The 19,376-nt window shown below is 40.4% G+C and overlaps 1 protein-coding gene across 9 annotated transcripts in view; it reads right to left on the reverse strand.

The window, feature by feature from the left end:
- Positions 1 to 19,376, reverse strand: part of il1rapl2 (interleukin 1 receptor accessory protein-like 2) — a 384,745-nt gene that overhangs the window by 14,646 nt on the left and 350,723 nt on the right. For all 9 annotated transcript variants that reach the window (XR_008572829.1, XR_008572827.1, XR_008572828.1 and 6 more), the window contains 6 exons: positions 9,261 to 9,401; positions 7,743 to 7,803; positions 7,436 to 7,545; positions 3,274 to 3,419; positions 3,049 to 3,126; positions 2,855 to 2,971 (listed from right to left, as the gene is read on the reverse strand). Coding sequence is in view for 4 of the 9 variants with exons in the window: in XM_054791464.1 (XP_054647439.1) it covers positions 2,855 to 2,971; positions 3,049 to 3,126; positions 3,274 to 3,419; positions 7,436 to 7,545; positions 7,743 to 7,803; positions 9,261 to 9,401 (653 nt within the window). In the remaining 5 variants the exon portion in view is untranslated. The remainder of the gene's footprint in view (positions 1 to 2,854; positions 2,972 to 3,048; positions 3,127 to 3,273; positions 3,420 to 7,435; positions 7,546 to 7,742; positions 7,804 to 9,260; positions 9,402 to 19,376) is intronic.

Consider the following 19,376-nt stretch of genomic DNA (forward strand, 5'->3'; position numbering starts at 1 on the left):
TAAATGAGTCAGACAAGTACATCAGAATCTGGCAAGGTCCTAAAGTTTTGGGATTGTTCTGAGGGTGTACAGGCTTTCCTCATGTTACGCCGTTTCATGGTTACGACAAACTCCCCATAAATTATTAACACTGTACTAAATGAAAAAAGGAGAACTAATTACATGTGTGCCGCGGAAGAATAAGTAGTCGCACATCGCTACACGGAGGAAGGAGGACGTCACTTTTGTTCTTTTCTGTTAACTTTTTTCAAGGGGGTTTTCCTGATCCGATATTGATATCGGACATCAGTCCAACATTGGATTATATCGGCTTGCATCTAAAATCTCCAATATCAGCACTTGTGAAAAATAGCATGAGGATCCTCGCAAGACCACAGACAAACAAAACTCCAGCACCCTCAAACAATATCCGCGAGTGTGAGAAAGTGATCGGATCGGATCAATATCGGTATGAGACAATGCTCAAGGCTGTAGTATTGTATCGGAAGCGCAAAAGTTGTATCCGGACACTCCTAGTTTTTCCCCTTCATTATGTCACTTAAGCGTAAGGCAAACTTTGACGGCAGTGCGTCAACGAAAAGGAAATTGAAAGTGAAAAGCGAAGTGAAATTAGACATCGTAAAATGCTCCGAAAATGAAGACAAACATTGGCTTCGTCTAAGCCGTTGGACTGTCGGTACCATCGTGAAGGACAACATGTGAAATGATGCGCTCCTATGAAATGGACAAGTAAGCAGTGTCGTGGTCTCATTATCAGACTTCCTCCTCCTAATAAACATCCATAAACACCCTTCCAGTGTGCAAGATAACCACAAGGATCAAAGTCAGGAGTTGCTCTGTCCTTTTTATTACTGTTGCCTTTAATTCTTGTATTTAATATTTTTATTACTGTATTTTATATGTCCTTCAAGTGTTCTGTATACGATGTGAGCGACTTAGGAGTTAATTTAGATATCCATCCATCTATTTTCTATACATGCTGGAGCCTATTCGGGTGACAGGCGGGGTACACCCTGGACTGGTCACCAGTCGTAGGGCACATATAGACAAAAAACCATTCACATACACACTAACATTCATACAATTTAGAGTCGCCAATTAACCTAACATGCATATTTTTGGAATGTGGGAGGAAACCGGAGTACCCGGGGAAAACCCACGCACAGAGAACATGCAAACTCCACACAGAAATGCCCAGGGGAGAATCGAACCCAGGTCTTCCCGATCTCCAGGCTGTTACTGTGTTGGCCAACATGCTAACCACTAGACCACCGTGCGGCCCTAATTTAGATATCATTTAGGTTTAAATCCCAATTTAAACCAAAACTCGACGTCATTTAAACTCGACGTACATATTTGTACCCAAATTTGATGAGGCCACTTTGTACAAAAAGTTTTAAAAAATATAGAATTGTATCTTTACAATATCCACATTTAAACTCCTTTATAATCGTGATTAATGACAGCTGGGAGGAGCACATGCTCTGTTTATTTTACAATTTACTGAATGCCCGTGCACCCTTCATGAAAAATGTTTGTTCTTTCATTCAATGAGAAACATAACATTTGTTTGCAGATACCGTATTTTGTTTTAGGTCACTGCTGCTTGATAATGCGTCCATGTCCTTGGTTGAGGCTTCAGGCAGCAAACTCATCCGCTTGACTTTAACACACATCAGGTATAGATCATAGTGTAATGTGATTTTATTTGCTGCGGTCATAAAGAGCCAGAAAGAGCTGCCACTCCCAAAAAGTGGGTCAGGGAAAATGTGATTTAGGCCTCCAAATAAATATATTTCATATCTTGTCATATCTTTTATATCCTCAGTAACCTTTTGAGCAACGTGTATCAGCGTCGCTTTTGTCGTTTTGTACATGCTTTCCGCTGAAGAACATTCTACACACATTCATTCTGCTCATGGTTTATAGGTAAAGCATTGTAAAAATGGTTTGTCGAGACGGTTCTTGGAAAAAAGTTGGACAGCGCTCCTGTTATAGGAATATATGCCACGTAACGTGGATCACTGATGTCACTTTGGCCTGCGTAAGGCTGGTATAATTGAGGATTCAGTGTATGGTTTATTTTCCGGGCATTAGTCTTCCATACTTAGCAGCAGGAAAGCATATTTTTGCTTATCAGAGCATCTACCACCTGAGGTGTACACATTTTCCCACCGTAATTCCTATTTCATACTCCCTATTACCTATATTTAGTCAGCATTTTACAGACCATCTGTTTGTCGTTAATGTCTGCATCCGCAGGGAGAAAAAGCACGTAAAAAGATTACGTTTTCACACTCATTTGAGTCTTTTTATGGTTTTTCATTACTGCTAACGACCTGCAGAATGTTTATGAAGTATATTCAAATTGTAGGTTTAGCATTTGATTCACTTAAAGCCCTAAACGAAACAGTGTTACAAAAAGGTTGGTGCAGTAGACTATTCATATTAAAAAACTAAATTATACACTACACACTGGCCACAATATTGGGTCCACTTGCACAATCAAATGAGTTTCAGTCCTGTTTTGATGGAGACAAAATTGTCAATAAATAATAAATGTAGGTGTATGTTTATATAGCTATATATTATTATACTGGAGACATTTTCGGAGATGTAGTTTGAAGTGGTGTTGGACAAATTTGCGTTGCCATCGATTTTCTATGCCGCTTATCCTCACTAGGGATATGAACCTATCCCAGCTGATTTCGGGTGAGAGGTGGGGTACACCCTTGACTGGTCGCCAGTCAATCGCAGGGCACATATAGACAAACAATCATTCACACTCACATTCATACCTGGTGGCGACACAGGACAATAGTAGAGCTTCATTGTCAATCAGTTTACAGTTTACCTGACGTCTGGACAAAGTCTCTCTTCGCTTAGCTGGCATCTCATAGACCACCTGTTTCCAAAACTTAGAGGACAGCTCATTGCTCTTTGGACCCCTCCATTTAATGATGGATAAAACCTGAGGGAAGGTGTAAAGGCATTATTTCATTGACTAATATTGGTGACCCTCTACTTTCGTCATCATTCTCTGCATACCTTGATTGTATGCTTAAGTGCTTCCACCTCTTGATAGTTGATCACACTCTTTAGATCTGCACATTCTATCATGATTACCTATACACATAAGTACAAAAGTGGAAACGGGGAGAAATATGTGGAAATCAAAATAGCATGTACAGCACATGACTCAAACTCTAAAACTTGACTCCATGCGTTACTGCAACTCCAGAAAGTCAAAAGCTAATATAAGTTGATTTTTACCTTGATTTCCCCAGTAACCAGCATGGAGTGGAGGCGTGTTTCTATCTGAAAGATGCTCCAGCCTCTTTTGGCCACAAACTCTGGCGTCAAAACAATGATCAAACGTCTGCTTTGCAACACACTCCGAGCCAGGTCTTCAATGTATGCTAAAAGAGAGACAAAAAAGAATTTTCATAAAAAGATAGTTGGCTTGGCAGTAATTTCAGTAAAACATGTACTTTGTGCATTACGCCACAATAGAAGAAAATACGTGCATGAAATCTACCAGGTTCTATGGTAGTAATGACTCGATTCCTTTTAGTGATTCAAGTTCTAATGAGTCACTCGCTTTAGTAAACTGGGTATTGGAATCATTCGAGTCAGTGGTCGCAAAGTGCATGCCCAGAAACTCACATACTGTATGCAACAGGCCCCCTGTAGCTGGCGCGGATGAGGTCACTAATTGTACGTAAATGGCAGTCCTTTTCATTGTGCATATTTTGTTTTATTTAGGTATGTTCAACATGTCCTATGCACAAAAATTATTGTTGATAGACCTTTTGGTATATTGTGAGTAAGTCACGTGACAGACGTAAACCGGAAGTGCTTAGTAGTAACCGGCAATGCTGAGGATAGAGCAGCGTGTTGAAAGAGCAGGACGCTGAGAGAGCAGCAGGTTGAGAGAAAGCACGTACATTCCTGTACATTCTACCACTGGTCTACCTGGCAAACATGGTGAATGTGACTCGAGCTGTCTATTTTACTGCACTTAATGGGATTCACCTATGCTGCTTACAAAGACCGCTATTAAAACACCTCCAACAACAGTTAATGGTTTTATATACATGCTGTGACAATGTAGTAAGAGGTACATTCGTGATGACATGTAAAACAGTATTTTGCGGATTTTGTTTATTACCGGAACTTCCTTTCTCGACTCCTTGATTTCACATAGAATCAGAGAAACAAACACCTACACCGACCATTAACTTAAGAAACTCAAAAATAAAAACACAACAGTACTCTCGGTATCTTGACTATGTACCTTTTGGTAGTGGTCTGAGGGGTCGTGAGCGTGGCACTTACGCGCTGCGGGCAAATCTGTAGTGAAGCTCGCCGGCTCGGTCAATGTGCCAGTAACGTAGTTCGATTGGCGTAACAATGTTGATAATAATAATAATAATAATGTCGCTGTAGTATGGTTAATATGCACGTCACATTATATGTAAATAGAGCGCTGCTGCAGCTTTTTGGAACCTTTTTCAGACCACTTTATAGGCTGAATAAGTAAATCCCACACATGCAGTAATGACCTGTCTTATTTGACCTAATTTTATATCTTTCGAACGCACTGAAAAGAGGAAGACGTGTGTTCATGTATCACATAAGCACTGTGGATGATGGTCAAAATTTTAAAGAAAGTACAGTTTTCCTTTAAGTTAGCTGCCACAGAATGCATGCACAAGTTCGGCAGCCAAACTGTAGATGCTTGGCGAGCACCCATGAGCCTTTGTTGAGTACTCGTGAGTCATCGGAAGACGAGTGTTCATCAAGCACCTGTGAGTGACTGGAACTCAAATTTCTCTTCGAGCACCCATGAGTCAGTGAAACTCAAATCTTTGTAGGGCATCCGTGAGTCAGTGAAACTCGATTCTTCTTCGACCACCTGTGAGTCAGTGAAACCCAAGTCTTCGTCGAACACCCCTGAGTCATTGAAACTCATGTCTTTGTCAAACACCTGTGAGTCACTAAAACACGAGTCTTCTTCGGTCACCTGTGAGTCACTGAAACGCGAGTCTTCATCAAGCTCCCATGAGTCAGTGAAAGTCGAGTCTTCGTCGGGCACCCGTAAGTCACTCAAACTCCAGTCTTTGTTGAGCACCCGTAGGTCAGTGAAACTCGAGTGCTCTCCGAGTACTTGTGAGCCAGTGAAACCCGAGTCTTCATTGAATACCCGTGAGTCAGTGAAACTTGAGTCTTTTTGAGTGCCTGTGAGTCAGTGAAAGACGAGTCTTCATCCCACTGAGTGCCCATGAGTCAATGAAACTTGAGTCTTTGTCAGATACCTGTGAGTCACTGAAACTTGAGTCTTCGTCGAGCACTTGTGAGTTAGGAAATCTCAAATCTTTGTCAAGACCCCATGAGTCAGTGAAATTGGGGTCTTCTTCGAGTATCTGTGGGTCAGTGACACTCAAGTCTTCGTCTAGTTGAGTACCCATGAGTCAATGAAATTTGAGTCTTTGTCAAGCACCCCTGAGTCATTGGAGCTCACGTCTTCTTTGAGCACCCGTGAGTCATTGAAACTCGAGTCTTTTTCAAGCACCCATCAGTCGAGTCTTCGTCGAGCACCTGTGAGTCTGTGAAACTTGATGATTTATCTTCACATGACTTTTAACCACATACTAATAAATAATAGTTGTTGGAGAATATTTCATATACATAGTAAAAAAAAAACAAGACAGCGAAACATTTAGAGACAGCTTCCTTGCTTGAGCTATTTGGGCTAGTTTAAATATTAAAATCTTTCCAAGAGGAGCCATGTGACTGACAAGAGTCCATAATATAAGTGCTGGTACAAAATATGCTGGTACAAATTTGAATAAAGACCAGTCATGGGTTTATTTTCGTCTTAATTTTGTAGTTCATACATTAGAGCCAAGCAGTTTTTATTATGCAACCGTTGATGCAGAGGCCTTCCTAAAAATGCCAGTTTTTTGGTGCTGTTTGTATGAGCCTTAATTGTTTTTTTTAAGAAAGTCAGTCCCTGAGGCTGTTCATTATTTCAGATGATTTGCACAAATTGATAAAATAATGACAGAATTTTTTGACACACCCACTGCAATTTCACACTCAGTAATTCTTTGGCACAAATATCATGGAAGATTAGTAAAATTAGGTATGCTTGTGCTTCCTTTTCAAATTCTGGCTTTATATTTAATGTTCTTTTAAATGCATTATCCTCCCCAAGTCTGAAATACCATTTCTTACGATTGTCGCACCTAGCTGGTGTCTTTGAAATTGTGTAAACCATTATGATCATGAAATTCCAAAAAAACAATTGTCATTGTTTGTTCTGTTTATTAGTCTTCTTTGTTCATTTTAGAGGGCTAATGGAGGAAATAATTGAATGTTGTGCTTTGGGTTTTGTTGCTCTGTCAGCAACAAAGGTAAGGAAATGAAGGCAGCTCTGTCTGCGTCTGTAATTCACTCATCCTGTGTGCAGTTCAAGTGATGTGTGTAATTATGTAGTACTATACATTACTATACTATACTACATATACACACTACCACTATGTATTTAAAAGGAAGGGAAATTTCCCAGAAAGTAAGGGAAATCTTGACAGAAAATAACTGAGAACCACTGCAAAAGGGGTATTACAGTATTTCATGTCATGTAGAGAAAACATGCACAGCATGTTGTCCCAAAAAAGAATATGGACTTGTAGTCTCACCTATTTGTAATCAGGGAGAAATTAATCACTATGATCACTAATGAAAACACTATGCTTTGCTTTCTCATTTCTCTCTCAGACTGCTTCAGTACACTTGCTCTGAAAAACAAACAAACAACTCATGTCTTTAAACTTTGATTTTGTAAACAGCAGCCATGTTTCCAACAAGGATATTTTTCAGTAACAGAGCTGAAAGATGAAATGTGAATAAAATGCGGAGAAAGAAATCACTTTCAGTGGAAATGTTTTAGTATTCTACAAAGTCCTACATTTATCTGTAACAGTGCTTGTGTATGTGTATGTGTGTGTGTGTGTGTGTTTGTGAGTGAGGTCAGAGCATTGACAGATAGAGCAATAACGGGCGGATTTCCCCCTTGAGTACAGGACAGAGAGTGACACATAACCCCAGAAATGATGACAAACTGTGTGTGTAGAATGTGCCCATTCAGTGTGTCTGTGTGCGGGTGATTAAGATTGAGACCGTATGTGTTGGATGTATGTTTTGGCTAGAAGTAAGGACAATGATGTTACAGTTTACATGAGGTACAACTGTGATCAAATACATACAGTACATGCAGTACAATGTGTGTCAGTGTATGTTATGATGAATAGCAATATAAAGTGATTACTCTGGGTGTTTGGCCTTCTGTGTGTGTGTGTGTGTGTGTGTGTGTGTGTGTGTGCGCGCACAGGAGGTCGGGTCGATAGCGAGATGACCGATGGATACTTACTACTGCTAGGAATGAGATCTCTGTCTGGTATAAACAGCTTGTATCCATAATGTTTCTCCAACACGTCAGGCAAGATTTCCAAAGCAAACGTCTCCTCATCGCTGCTCGCTCTGCAGAAGTACCAAAGTAACGCAAAGCCATCATCAAGTACATGACAAGATACATTAAGATACAATCTGATAGATAGGATCTAATTGAAGTTATGCCCTACTTAACTAGCATTATAAGTAGTGTGTAGGTCATATAAATAGAATTGGAGACGGAGCATCATTGTTGCATGTAGCATGTGTGCAAAGAGGTGGCTGACCTGCCCAATGAATCCAGATCCACTTTGGTATAAGAAAGATAGGCATCATACTCTTTATTATCTACATCATAGACAGACAGAAATAGACATAGAGAGGAATTAATTAACAATAGTTTTATACCAAAAAATGATACAAAGCATGCAAACAAGAATTTCATAGCAGAACTACCTGTTCTACTGTGCATATGACAATAAAACTCTTGAATTTGAATCTTGAAATGATCCAAGGCAGCCATTTAAATATGTACACTAGATGCATTTACACCTGTATCTGTGTAGCTCACACTGTACTTTTATTACTATCTGTCTATCCTGATTGTTTGAAGCTTGGCATTGTACCCAAAACTAGACTGGTATTATATAATGATACTGTATATTGACAACGATAATCATAACAATGTTGTTTACCCTGTATTTGTTAACCATTCATTAAATGTCTGTAATTTCATGGTGTTTGTTATTCAAGGTGCATTACTTACTGGACCATTCCACTGAATCAGTGCCATTTGTTTAATCGGACTGAATATTTAATAAATACAATTTAAAAGGTTAATTTAAACCTTGAACACTGAAAAAATGGCATTTGCCTGTCCCTGCTCTCTAAAATTAGACTTTTCCATGAAATATAATAATTTAAATCCTTCAGAAATATTATACTTTTTTTTTTTTTTTACATATTTGTGCTAATCCTCATCCCAATTACACTTTCCGTTTATTTTCTTTGATTGAGTAAAGAAGTCAAACAAGGCACAGAGATGAGCGATTTCAAGAAACAATACAAATAGTTGATGTTTGCAAAATACAAGGAAGAGTTTTGAACCACTGTGTGCAAAAGGCTAAGTCTAACCACTACAACACTCTTACTCTTCATTCTTGTGATTGCATTGTCAGCACTCACCCATTATTACAGCTCAGTTTAGTTATGCCTTTGAAATGATCATTATTTATTTACTACTATACTAATTATGTGATTATTATTTATTATGATAGAAAAAAACCTTGACAATTATATTACTACACTGTTACATTACCTTATCATTTTCCATTGTATCATTTTCCCATGTATTAACTGGTAAAGACTACATCAGAATACCTTTTGGACATGTGGAACTGTGAATTGATCTATGTGATGTATTCTATTGTAACTTGCATGCATGTTCAAATAAAATTAAACCATTATCATTGCCATTACGGAGCCAAGCTACCGGGGCGCCATAACTGAGGGATGTCCCTCTTTAAAGACATGAGCAGGATGTCCAAAGGAAAGTTGGAGGAAATTCTGTGAAAAGGGACATTTTCCCTTTTTTCCCCTCATTTTCCCTTATTTTTCCTTTTTATTCCAGAAAATGTACTGGATCTTATTTCCAAATTCACATACAGGTACATTTTTGGATGACTTCTGTGTTTGGAGCGTTTGGTTGTTGCTGTACGTTTGCCCATGTGGGCTACCGTATACAGCTTGCGTGTTAATGATAGCTGCTGGACAAAACACTAAAACCGAAACTCAAGAAAACTTACCATCTTCAGTTTCATCACTGCCAAAATGTCTCCTGTAGCACAGCATGATTTCTAGGTTGTAACACTTATAGAGCGCAGTTAGAACTCCCAGCAGCAGCAATATGACCCCCAGACCTCCAGCCAACTCCAGGCGATACATATCTACACTCACAGAGGGGGGAAGAAAAGAAAATAAACAAGATCAAGGCAGTTAATTAAGTGAAAATACCCACATCATTTCTCAGGTGTCATGTTCACTTTTGGCGCGGTACAAACAGTAATGCAATTTGTGTATGAAATATGCAATAATGCAGGCTTGTCTTTCATTCCGATGAGCAGAAATGATACATACAGTATGCTGATAATCATATTTAGTGGTGTTGTTCACAGTCGTCGGAACATTCCTGCCGATAAAAAGCAGAATGATTTTAATTGAACCAAAGTGAATGTTGCTGCTACAAAAACACCCCACATTGGACACACGCACACACACGCACACGCTGGAGAAGATGCAGAAGATGTGTTATTAAAATGAAAGGATAATTCACAATTCAAAGATAATTATTGTTTCTCTGCCTCATTTGATCATTGACCATTCTCTCAGGTCAGTAGATTGCTCCATATTCATGACCCCGCATATTCATGAATTTTGGGGCAAAATATTATTTGTTAATTTGTTAAAATCTGCCTTTTGTGCTCTCACGTACTAATAACCCACAAAGCATGCTGGGAAGCCCATGCACTCACTTCCCCAACAGGATACCAAGCATGCCTTGCGGATTATAAATGCCAGTATTGTTTCCATGTATATAAGTGTGTGTGTATTTATTACCTGCATAGTCAGGTGTTGCTGTTACATTGTGAGTGTCAAAAATAGACATCTTTATTGGTATCTCAATTACTCACGTTTTTCTGTAAAAAGCCGGGTTCTGCTGTACATCCACCCAGAGAGGTCAGAAACTAAATGACACGTAAAAGTGCTCTGCAAACATGGCGGCCTTTCAAATGCATATGAAAAATGTATACCGTATATTAAACTGTATAAGCTGCATGTGTCCACGTCATAAAATAGCATATTTTGGTGCGCACGGGTCCGTGAGGAACAGTTAGCTCTTTTTTTTGACAGGAGCCAATCACGAGCTCTGAAAAAACTCACAACGAGCTTGTCAACCCATTGGAAATTGCAGGAGTAATTCTCAATGTAACAGTCTGACTCCTGGTGTCATCTTAAATACAACACTAAACTCAGCACATGGCAACTTAACACTCAAATCAATATACAAACATGTACCAATTTAAGTTTAAATGAAAAAAAAAATCAGTTTTCCCATAATGTATTTCATTTGAGCAAAGCATTTCATTGGAGGACAAGCAGCATAGAAAATAGTGGCTCGTGCTGCAATGCTGTTTCTGTCCACCAGAGGGAGCCAGAGTAGCCTGGATACTTGTTTGTATATTTATCAGGAATACCTTTTGAGTGATAAGTTACTGTGTGATGAGTTTAATGATATTTGTAAGATGACACTGTAAGTCATACTGTTATATTCTTACACTGTTATATATAATGACCTACTGTGATTTCCAATGAGTCGACAAGCTTGCCATGACTGCACTGATAGCTCGTGATTGGTTTCTGCCAAAGAAAGAGCTACCGTGTCCTCACTGACTCGCAAGCGGCGCAGTATTTAAACAATTAGTAGTAGTTCTGAAGTAAAGGAGATGCCACAAGTTTAGAATTTAGCCTAAATTAGCCACACTGCCGTATAAGCCACACGGTTCAAAGTTTAAGAAAAAAGTAGTAGCTTATACAGCGGAATTTACAGTATTTCTATGAGCAAACCATACTTGGAACAGCATAGTTTAATACACAAGTACACAAAAAGCTGCCTTTAATATGTGTGGCCAGAGACGGCACAGCAGCAGAGTGCAATGCTGCATTCACTGAAGTTGGGAATGGTGAGTGTATGTCTTTGAATGAATGATAGTGCTATCATAGGCAGTAGGAGGGGATGGGAGATTAATGGAACATGGCTGGTGAATGACACTATTGTAAATGTGATCTATTACTATCTTGCTGGCACCCTGTCTCCTGGTGCCACGCACACAAACAAAACACAAGCGCACACAGATGACTACTACTCAGACCATTTCACTTGAAACCCTGATAGGCACTTGGAGAGTGGTCCACAACTCCCCAATCTTTTGCACAGTTTTCACAGCTTGTTTTTTTTTCTTTTTTTTTAAATGCAGTCCACTGCATGCCACATTTCTACAGAGGGTGTACTGATATGCCCCTCCCTTCCTCTCAGGAAAGCTGGAAAACTTACTCTTTAACTTCTACCAGTGTTTCAGCTCGATGGCTGGCCCTCTCGACTCTCATTCTGCGGGTTACACCAGTCACTTCAGGGGTAGATGCTTTATGCACAACAGTTTAGCTCCTATTATCCTATCGTCCAGAAAGCGGAAAGTTGGCAGTTCGATCCTCGCTCCCTTCACCCACTTTACCGCCAGTGCTGCCCATACTGAGAGGCCGAAGGCGCGAATTGGCGGCCACGTTTCTGTCAGTCTACCCCAGGGCAGCTGCGGCTACGATGTAGATTACCACCACCAGTGTGTGACTGAGGAGTGAACGAATAATGGGTTCACTTCAGTGTGATGCGCTTTGGGTACTTTGAAAAGCGCTATATAAAATCAAATACATTACCATTATTATTATTATTACTGTAGGTTAATTGGGAGACTCAAAATTGTCCATACGCAGTGTTTTGCACAGGACATTTGTGGTTGCGGGAGAGCAGTGTGTGTAGATGACGTCATCGTTTAATTTGGCATAATTGGCCATGACGCATGTGCATGTCATTTTTTAAAAAGGTTAAAACAATGTTATACATATATTTCAAGACGGTTTAAAAATGATCGCAAGCCAACTGTCCGGTAACTTTGTATGTACAGGTGTGAAAAAGTGTTTGACCCCTTCCTGATTTATTTATTTTTTTTCTCTTTTTTTGCATGCAAAGAAATGGCTTTATAACTTTTTCCAGACTGATCAATCTCAATTAATCTCCGTTAAATTATGCTTTAACGGGATTATATTTCGAGTCCACAAATAAGTGCGTTGTTTCCCACCCAAAGTGCTCCCACTGCCCACGTCACCGGCGTGTTTCGCGGGGAATGCGTTGAATGCTAAGTTAGGATGCATTGCTGCAGTTTAGCTTTTACCACCCTAACAAACATTTTCGTCCAGTCTCCTCTCATCAACACTCGCCACTCATCACGTTTTACTCATCAATGTGTCGTGTTTAGCTCGTCACTGTCTCATGGAAAAAAAGCTTTGTCGAAATAATTTGTAATAATAATAATAATAATAATAATAATGTAATCGTCCGCTTTGACAAAAACCACACTTTGGCTGAAATGTGATCAACCCAATAAATATGCTTTATGCAATCACCCTATAATTGACTTGCTGTTAGTCCAGGGTGTACATTTACTCCTTACTTGCCCCCCGCCCTTGCAACCAACCCTATCTACATGTTAATAATCTAAGATTTGTTCTCCTTTGGTTTTCCCAATGTGGTACTCATTACTCTCATTACTCAAGGTTGTTGAGCTGCTCAAAAACGGTCCTTTTTGACACCTAATTTATGCTTCCTCTTCTCGGACCTCCTGCCTGTGACCCAGGAATTTATCTCAGCACGCCTCTCTAGAGGACATCTCAATTTCTTAAAATGTACCTGGAGGAGCGAGGAGATAGCAAAATTGGGGAAGGAAGCACTGGGGTTTCCTTTACAGTCTTTTTTAGTATACATGCATATGAGACAGACAGTGGGTATGTCAAAAATATGAAAGAAATACACCCGAGCTGATGTTTTAATGTCATTAAATTCTCTGTGGCAATAAAGAAAAAAATTGAACAAAAAAAAAAATCATATGACAGATGAATAATTAAAAATAAAAAGAGATGAACATCATGTGTTCTTCCATTTTGAGTTATGGTCAGGTGTGCCTATACTTTTGTCTATACAGCGTATGGAGCCATGTGAGACTCCCTGTGCTGTCCATCTGTCATTTTATGTGTGAAAATATGAACCTCCAGGTTTAAGTCTGACATTACCGCCTTTCGCCAGCAGAAGTCTCTCCTACGCTGTGACAAACTACTTCCACTGTACTGCATAAAGTGCCAGGCCTGTGGCAGACATTTAACTAATTGCCAAATATTTACTCTCGGCTTACATTACAGATGACCTGATCGTGTCATCTTTGTAAAAAAGCCCCCATGTCTCTCGCCTCTGCTTCTATTCCTCTTCACTCCTATTCACTTTCCCCCCCTTGGCTCACCCTCTCTTGTATCTCGCCTTCATTTAGCTGTCACACATTTAGCCATTGCTAATGAATCTACCCGTATCAGTGCTCAGGAGAAACAGTTTAACATTGCACTTGCTTTATTTCTTACAACAGGTGCAGTATATGGCAAGTATGTAGTGATAACACGCTTATTCTTATTCTTACCCAACAATACTACACTTTTTCTAAACGTATGCAAATCGAGGCAATGGGTTATGGCAGTGGTGGTGCAGTCAGGACCAGCCAAACTTTCATTAGAAGCGCTGATCTACACTTAAACTTAAATTGTATTATTTCTGCCATGAAATTGTACTAATTTATTCTATTCTATTCTATATCTAATCTAATCTATTCTATTCAGTCTATTGTCTTTATTTTGCAGCTTGTCTTTTGCCTGCACTGCTTCCAGCGGTGTATGTGTATGTTAGATTTGTTTGGTCCAGTCAGATGTGTTGGCATATCAATGTAATATGCCCAGGGCCTTCAGAATCAGGAGGGCAGGCCCTGGTCACATACACACTATTAGCAATGGGGCTGTTTTTTTAAACCAGATTTCTAAATCGCCTCTCAAGGCAAGCTGGCCGGCTTATAATAATGTCAGCATTTTTCTGTCCTCTGATTGGTTGATCAGTGTAAAACTGTGCTACAAGCCGAGTTACGCCCATAATGGCTGACTGAGGAGGAGAAATTGACATCTCCGGTGAGTGGATGTATTTTATTTAAATGTTTTATGTTTTTGTCATGTTTTTTGATAAATATTGATTCTGAACTGCTCCAGATCATGTTGTAGTGTGGAGGTTTGGAGTTCTCTGAACCCTTTACCACCGAGCTGTTCTATTTACGCTTGTTACATTTGGCTGAGTGACAAATTTCCGAGAACCACTGATCACCGGTGGAAGTTACTAATTCTTTAAGTTACTGGCAGAAATGTAGGTCAGTTTTATCGGTGACTATGTATTCAAAGTTAAAGGGTTAAGTGCGTGTCTTGGTTTATTCATCACGGTATTGTTGTGACCTGGCGGTTAATGTTAGCGTTAGTGTTTTTTTTAAGTGGCTGGATGGCGCAGTGGGTAACAATGCCGGTGCTTGTGAATGTATGACAATACAGTAATCCCTCACCACTTTGCGCTTCAAATTTCACGATTACCACAATTTTCCAAATAAAATTCCAAATAAAAAAATGATATTAATGTATGATGCTGTTTTGTTGTTGAAGAAGGCCTCCTATTAGTAAAAAGTATGCTTATTTAAGCAAATTGTATTTTTTCTTGCCTAAATTTACCATTTTCAAGCATACAAATGACTTCAACTTGAGCAATTTAATTTCCAAGTGGGTGTTTTTAATCAACTTGGTGTAGAGCTCTGACATCCTAGGAGGAGGAGGGCTGCTGCTGCAGTCTTGGGCTGCCTTGTGACAGCTGTGTCTGTTCAAGCTCTATACTGTATAATATAATGATAATATCATTTGTATTGGTTCACAATTAATAATATTGTCAATTAAAATTTTTATAGGCCCGACACGTCGGTCATACTGTATATCATTTTCACATTTTACCAGCTACAGCTCCTCTTAAATACCACTAGCATAGCCACTAGCATAGCATTTGAAATGCCGTCCTCATACAAATGCATTCATTCATACATTCATGAATACATTCATGAAGTATTCAAATTTGCATTTTAAAAATAATGCTTTTTATGGGAGTTAGAGGTACTTCTTCAGGGATTATTTTGTCAAAAATGTAAACGGTTACAGAGTACACAACTGGCAAATACAACGATGGGTTATTTATTATTTTACAATTGGAAACACAAAATTACACTGATTTACTTTAGCTCTGTTTTGCTTTTCAACTGCGCCTCGACTTGGTTTAGCCTTAGGCGTTGATGTCAAAGGTTCTGGTGAGCCGTCGGACTTGGTCTCTGAAGCTGAGACAGGTGAAGTGGCCGGTTTTCCTTTGGAAAGGGATATTTTATGCTAGGCACAGCTCTCTCTCTCTTGTATCTTCCTCCTTTGTTGAAATGCGCCAAGCATAACAATAACCACTTCGATGGTGCTTTTTTTGTGCAGCGACTTTTTCGTCTTTCGGACAATTAAAAAGACAAACACAGAAGATTACATAAAAAAAAAAAACAATATGCCAATCAGATGGTTAATTGGCGACTCTAAATTGTCCATAGGTATGAATGTGAGTGTGAATGGTTGTTTGTCTATATGCGCCCTCCGATTGGCTGGCGACCAGTCCAGGGTGTACCCCGCCTGTCGCCCGAAGTCAGCTGGGATAGGCTCCAGCATACCACCGTGACCCTAATGAGGTGAAGCGGCATAGAAAATGAATGGATGGATGGATGGATGGATGTCTGTGTTGACATTACAGCTCCAGGGGCTATAGAGCATAAGACTGTCTTTGAAGTCCGCTGCTTTAAACATAGCAAGCTAACAAGCTAACTAGTTACCAGTTTATTCTAAACTTAAGGGTTTTAAAGTGGAGAAGAAGGACAAAGTAAGAAACGTACCATTTCCACACGGAATGAGAGGAGAACTTTTTTCATTATGTCATGCCATGACTGACTCCATGCACTGTTCCGGTTATATAATCTAAGGCAGGGGTCTTAAACTCGCGGCCCGTGGGTCATTTGCGGCCCACCAAATTGTATCTTCAAAGAGTAGTGTAACTTCAGCCCACAACATCCGGGCAAGCTCAGTGTTACTTCCATACTTACAGGGGCAAGTAAACACCAACACTGAACTAACAGTGGTGTTATCACATGGATGTATTGTGAATTGTATCGTATGGTGAGGTACCCTGAGATTCCCAGCCCTACTCCCAATACTTGATGCGGCCCAGCCTCACCCAGACTCTCCCTCCACTGGCCCCCAGTGAAACGGAGTTTGAGACCCCTGATCTAAGGTAATGTCTCGTCAATGTAACATTACTGACACCTAGTGACCACATTACTCCATATGATGTCACGTCCTGCGTTGTTTTGCCTTGTTTATACTCTTTGCTTGTCCCTGCCTTCTGTTCGCCTGTATTTATTTTTTTTTCCAGGAGCCCTTGCGCCGGCTGGAAGCGGGACAACTGGGTACACCTGAGCTTGATAGGCCGTGTCCTTTTTAAGCTGATGGACAGAAGCTGAGAGACGCTGGTTTACTCATCTTTGCTCCGCCACGCTGATGCTTGCTCGCCTGCCTGCATCTTTGTGTTAACTCGCTGTTTCCTCCAAACTTGTGTATTTTTGCAAACTGTCATGCTCAGGCATCTCCACAAGGTCACCGCAGTTGTCTCCGCAGCCTTGCGGCTCGGCCACCCGTTATTCTATTAGACTAAACTCATGGTGCTACTTTTCTGTTTTATCTCCCTCGCCTCACCGCCTTTGTTGCCTTTGTGGAACATCAAAGGAATAATAACAGGACATAGCCAACCATGAAACAGCCATAATCTATGAATACATTTTTGAAAACGCGCGATAGAGTGAGGACACAATGTTCCAACCGCAAAGTGGAGCGGGACCACTGTATTATTGTAAGCGAGGATCTACTGTACGGTAATTTAACCGTCACATAAGGCGATACGTGTGACGACACTTTTAATCTGAACCCATTTTTGGTGGAATTACAATTTTTATGACTTTAGGAATTCAACGTTTGAGGTTGTACTTGTGACGTTAAAAAACTAGATGAACGTAAGAAATCAGCAGATGCTGAGTGATGTTTAGTTCTTCACTGACATCAAGTGTCACAGTTATCTGTGTCATGCTGCTCTGTGTGCATCATCGTGGCTGGTATGTCATGCCATGATGCATCACGTCTGTGAGCTGACTTTCATACTTTTTTTTTAATGATCTAAAAGCATCCGAAATTAAAAACATCGGTGTAGCTGTGTTTTTTTTTTATTTTTATTCCCCAGACATCTAGTTTACTTTCTAGTAAGACTCATCATTTTGGCTCAAGGCAGCTTTCTTTTCTGTCAGCTACAATTCCTGTCTATGTGTGTTGAAAATACACAAACCATAAGTGAATCTGGAAATCACCCATTGGGTGACTGGGGGTAGAGTGCACTCCTAATACAATCATGCATGCATGCGTGTGTGCGTGTGTGAAATCAAGCTTTAATAACGTGTGCTAACTTAGCAGAACATGTGCTTTGTCTCGGCTGTTGTGTTGTGTTCAGGCGCTCTAACGTGGCCTTCCCTTGCTACAAGGCATCACACCAGAAGGCGGGGTGTGCGTGGGGCATGGGGCTGTGCTTGCTCTTTAGTGTGGTTACTGAACTTTGAAGGAAGCAGTCTCCTACGAGAGGCGGAAGAGACAAATTATTTGCTGCCTTGAATTGTCAAGATCAGTTAAAAGGGTAAAGCAATTCACTCAGTGAAGTTCATATTTTTGCTGAGCGGCTTTCGGAACGCAGCGATGGCGTGCTGCTGCCTCTCGTTGACTTACTGAAGTTCACTACAACAAAAGTGTTCTTGTAGTTGAAAGCTCAGCAACCTGCTAAAATGGGGCTGTCACATGATGACTGACAATGGTGTCTCAGGCTATTAACCATGGTGAAAGGTACTGATGGTCAGCAAAACTGAGCATTGGGATGCGTTTCACATAACGCAGCATATCGCTGCTTCCCGATTAAAATGTATGCTTTGTCCTTATATTTTTTAAATTCATGATTTTAACATGGACAATAATTGAACAATTTACATTTCATCAGGACGTGCGATCCAAGACGTAATTATTATTCTCTTCTTCTTTGTTGTTGCTTCTCACACAAGAGCAGGGTTCACTAACTGGGGGACCACGGTTGCAGTCCGGAACCAGGTGGTGTCCAGTATGAGGAATATATTTGCATCACAAAAATGCCGCCTCAAAAAGTCAGACCTCACAAATCGCGCTGCGTTATTTATATTTGTCTCTCGCCGTATCCCTGCGCACTGTCGCCTCTCCATTCTTATGTACGTGACCAAGATGATCGCATCTTCTGACGCAACAGAGCGTCGTGGCCATCTTCTTTACGTGTGTGTTCCACAGCGGAAGAAGATGCGAGCGTCTGTGAGGCGCGTTTTGTGAGGTATGATAGTAGTTTCTAGTAGGTATTTTTATGATGCAAATGTGTTACTCCTTTGAAGCCAAATTGTTGACTTAAATGCCCCAGCAACAAAGCGGAACTAGTGTTCCTCGTCAATTGGAGGTAAGTCACTGTCGGTGTAGTACACTGCTGAAGGGGATGTCATACAACTTCATGTCAAAAAATCCGAATGATCCCCTTAAGCCATCCCACGTGACGCAACTAGCCAATCAAATCTGTGCATTCCATGCGCTAAACATTGCGAATCGAAATACAGCAGAGACAGATGAAAGAACAGAGACGCACAGAGAGTGACATGGAAGAACGATAGACATCTAAGGATAGAGGAGAAATGTGTGATACAGATAAAGAGGACAACGAGACGAGTGAAAGTTATGGGAAAAGAAGAGAGATACAGTATGTCCCCCCCCGCCTGCTTGCTACTCCCACCCCCCCAGCCCTATCGGTGGAGGAGTGAGAGGAGAGCAAGTCAAGTGAGCCCAAGACAAAAGTAAAATAAATACGCACGGCGCTGTAAGGAGAGAAAAATGGACAGTGCTTTCAACCCAGAATGGACACACTCATTTGTGTTCATTCTTCCCTCTGGCGCACAAAGCACAAAAGCAGTTATATGCTCAGAGACTGTGGCGCTCATAAAATGTGAAACTATGAGACAAAGCACAAAGTTTTGGACCAAACAGACCCACTCAAGTCTGAACACAAGTCACAA

Source organism: Dunckerocampus dactyliophorus, chromosome 11 (assembly GCF_027744805.1).
Source record: "Dunckerocampus dactyliophorus isolate RoL2022-P2 chromosome 11, RoL_Ddac_1.1, whole genome shotgun sequence".
Lineage (NCBI taxonomy): Eukaryota > Metazoa > Chordata > Actinopteri > Syngnathiformes > Syngnathidae > Dunckerocampus > Dunckerocampus dactyliophorus.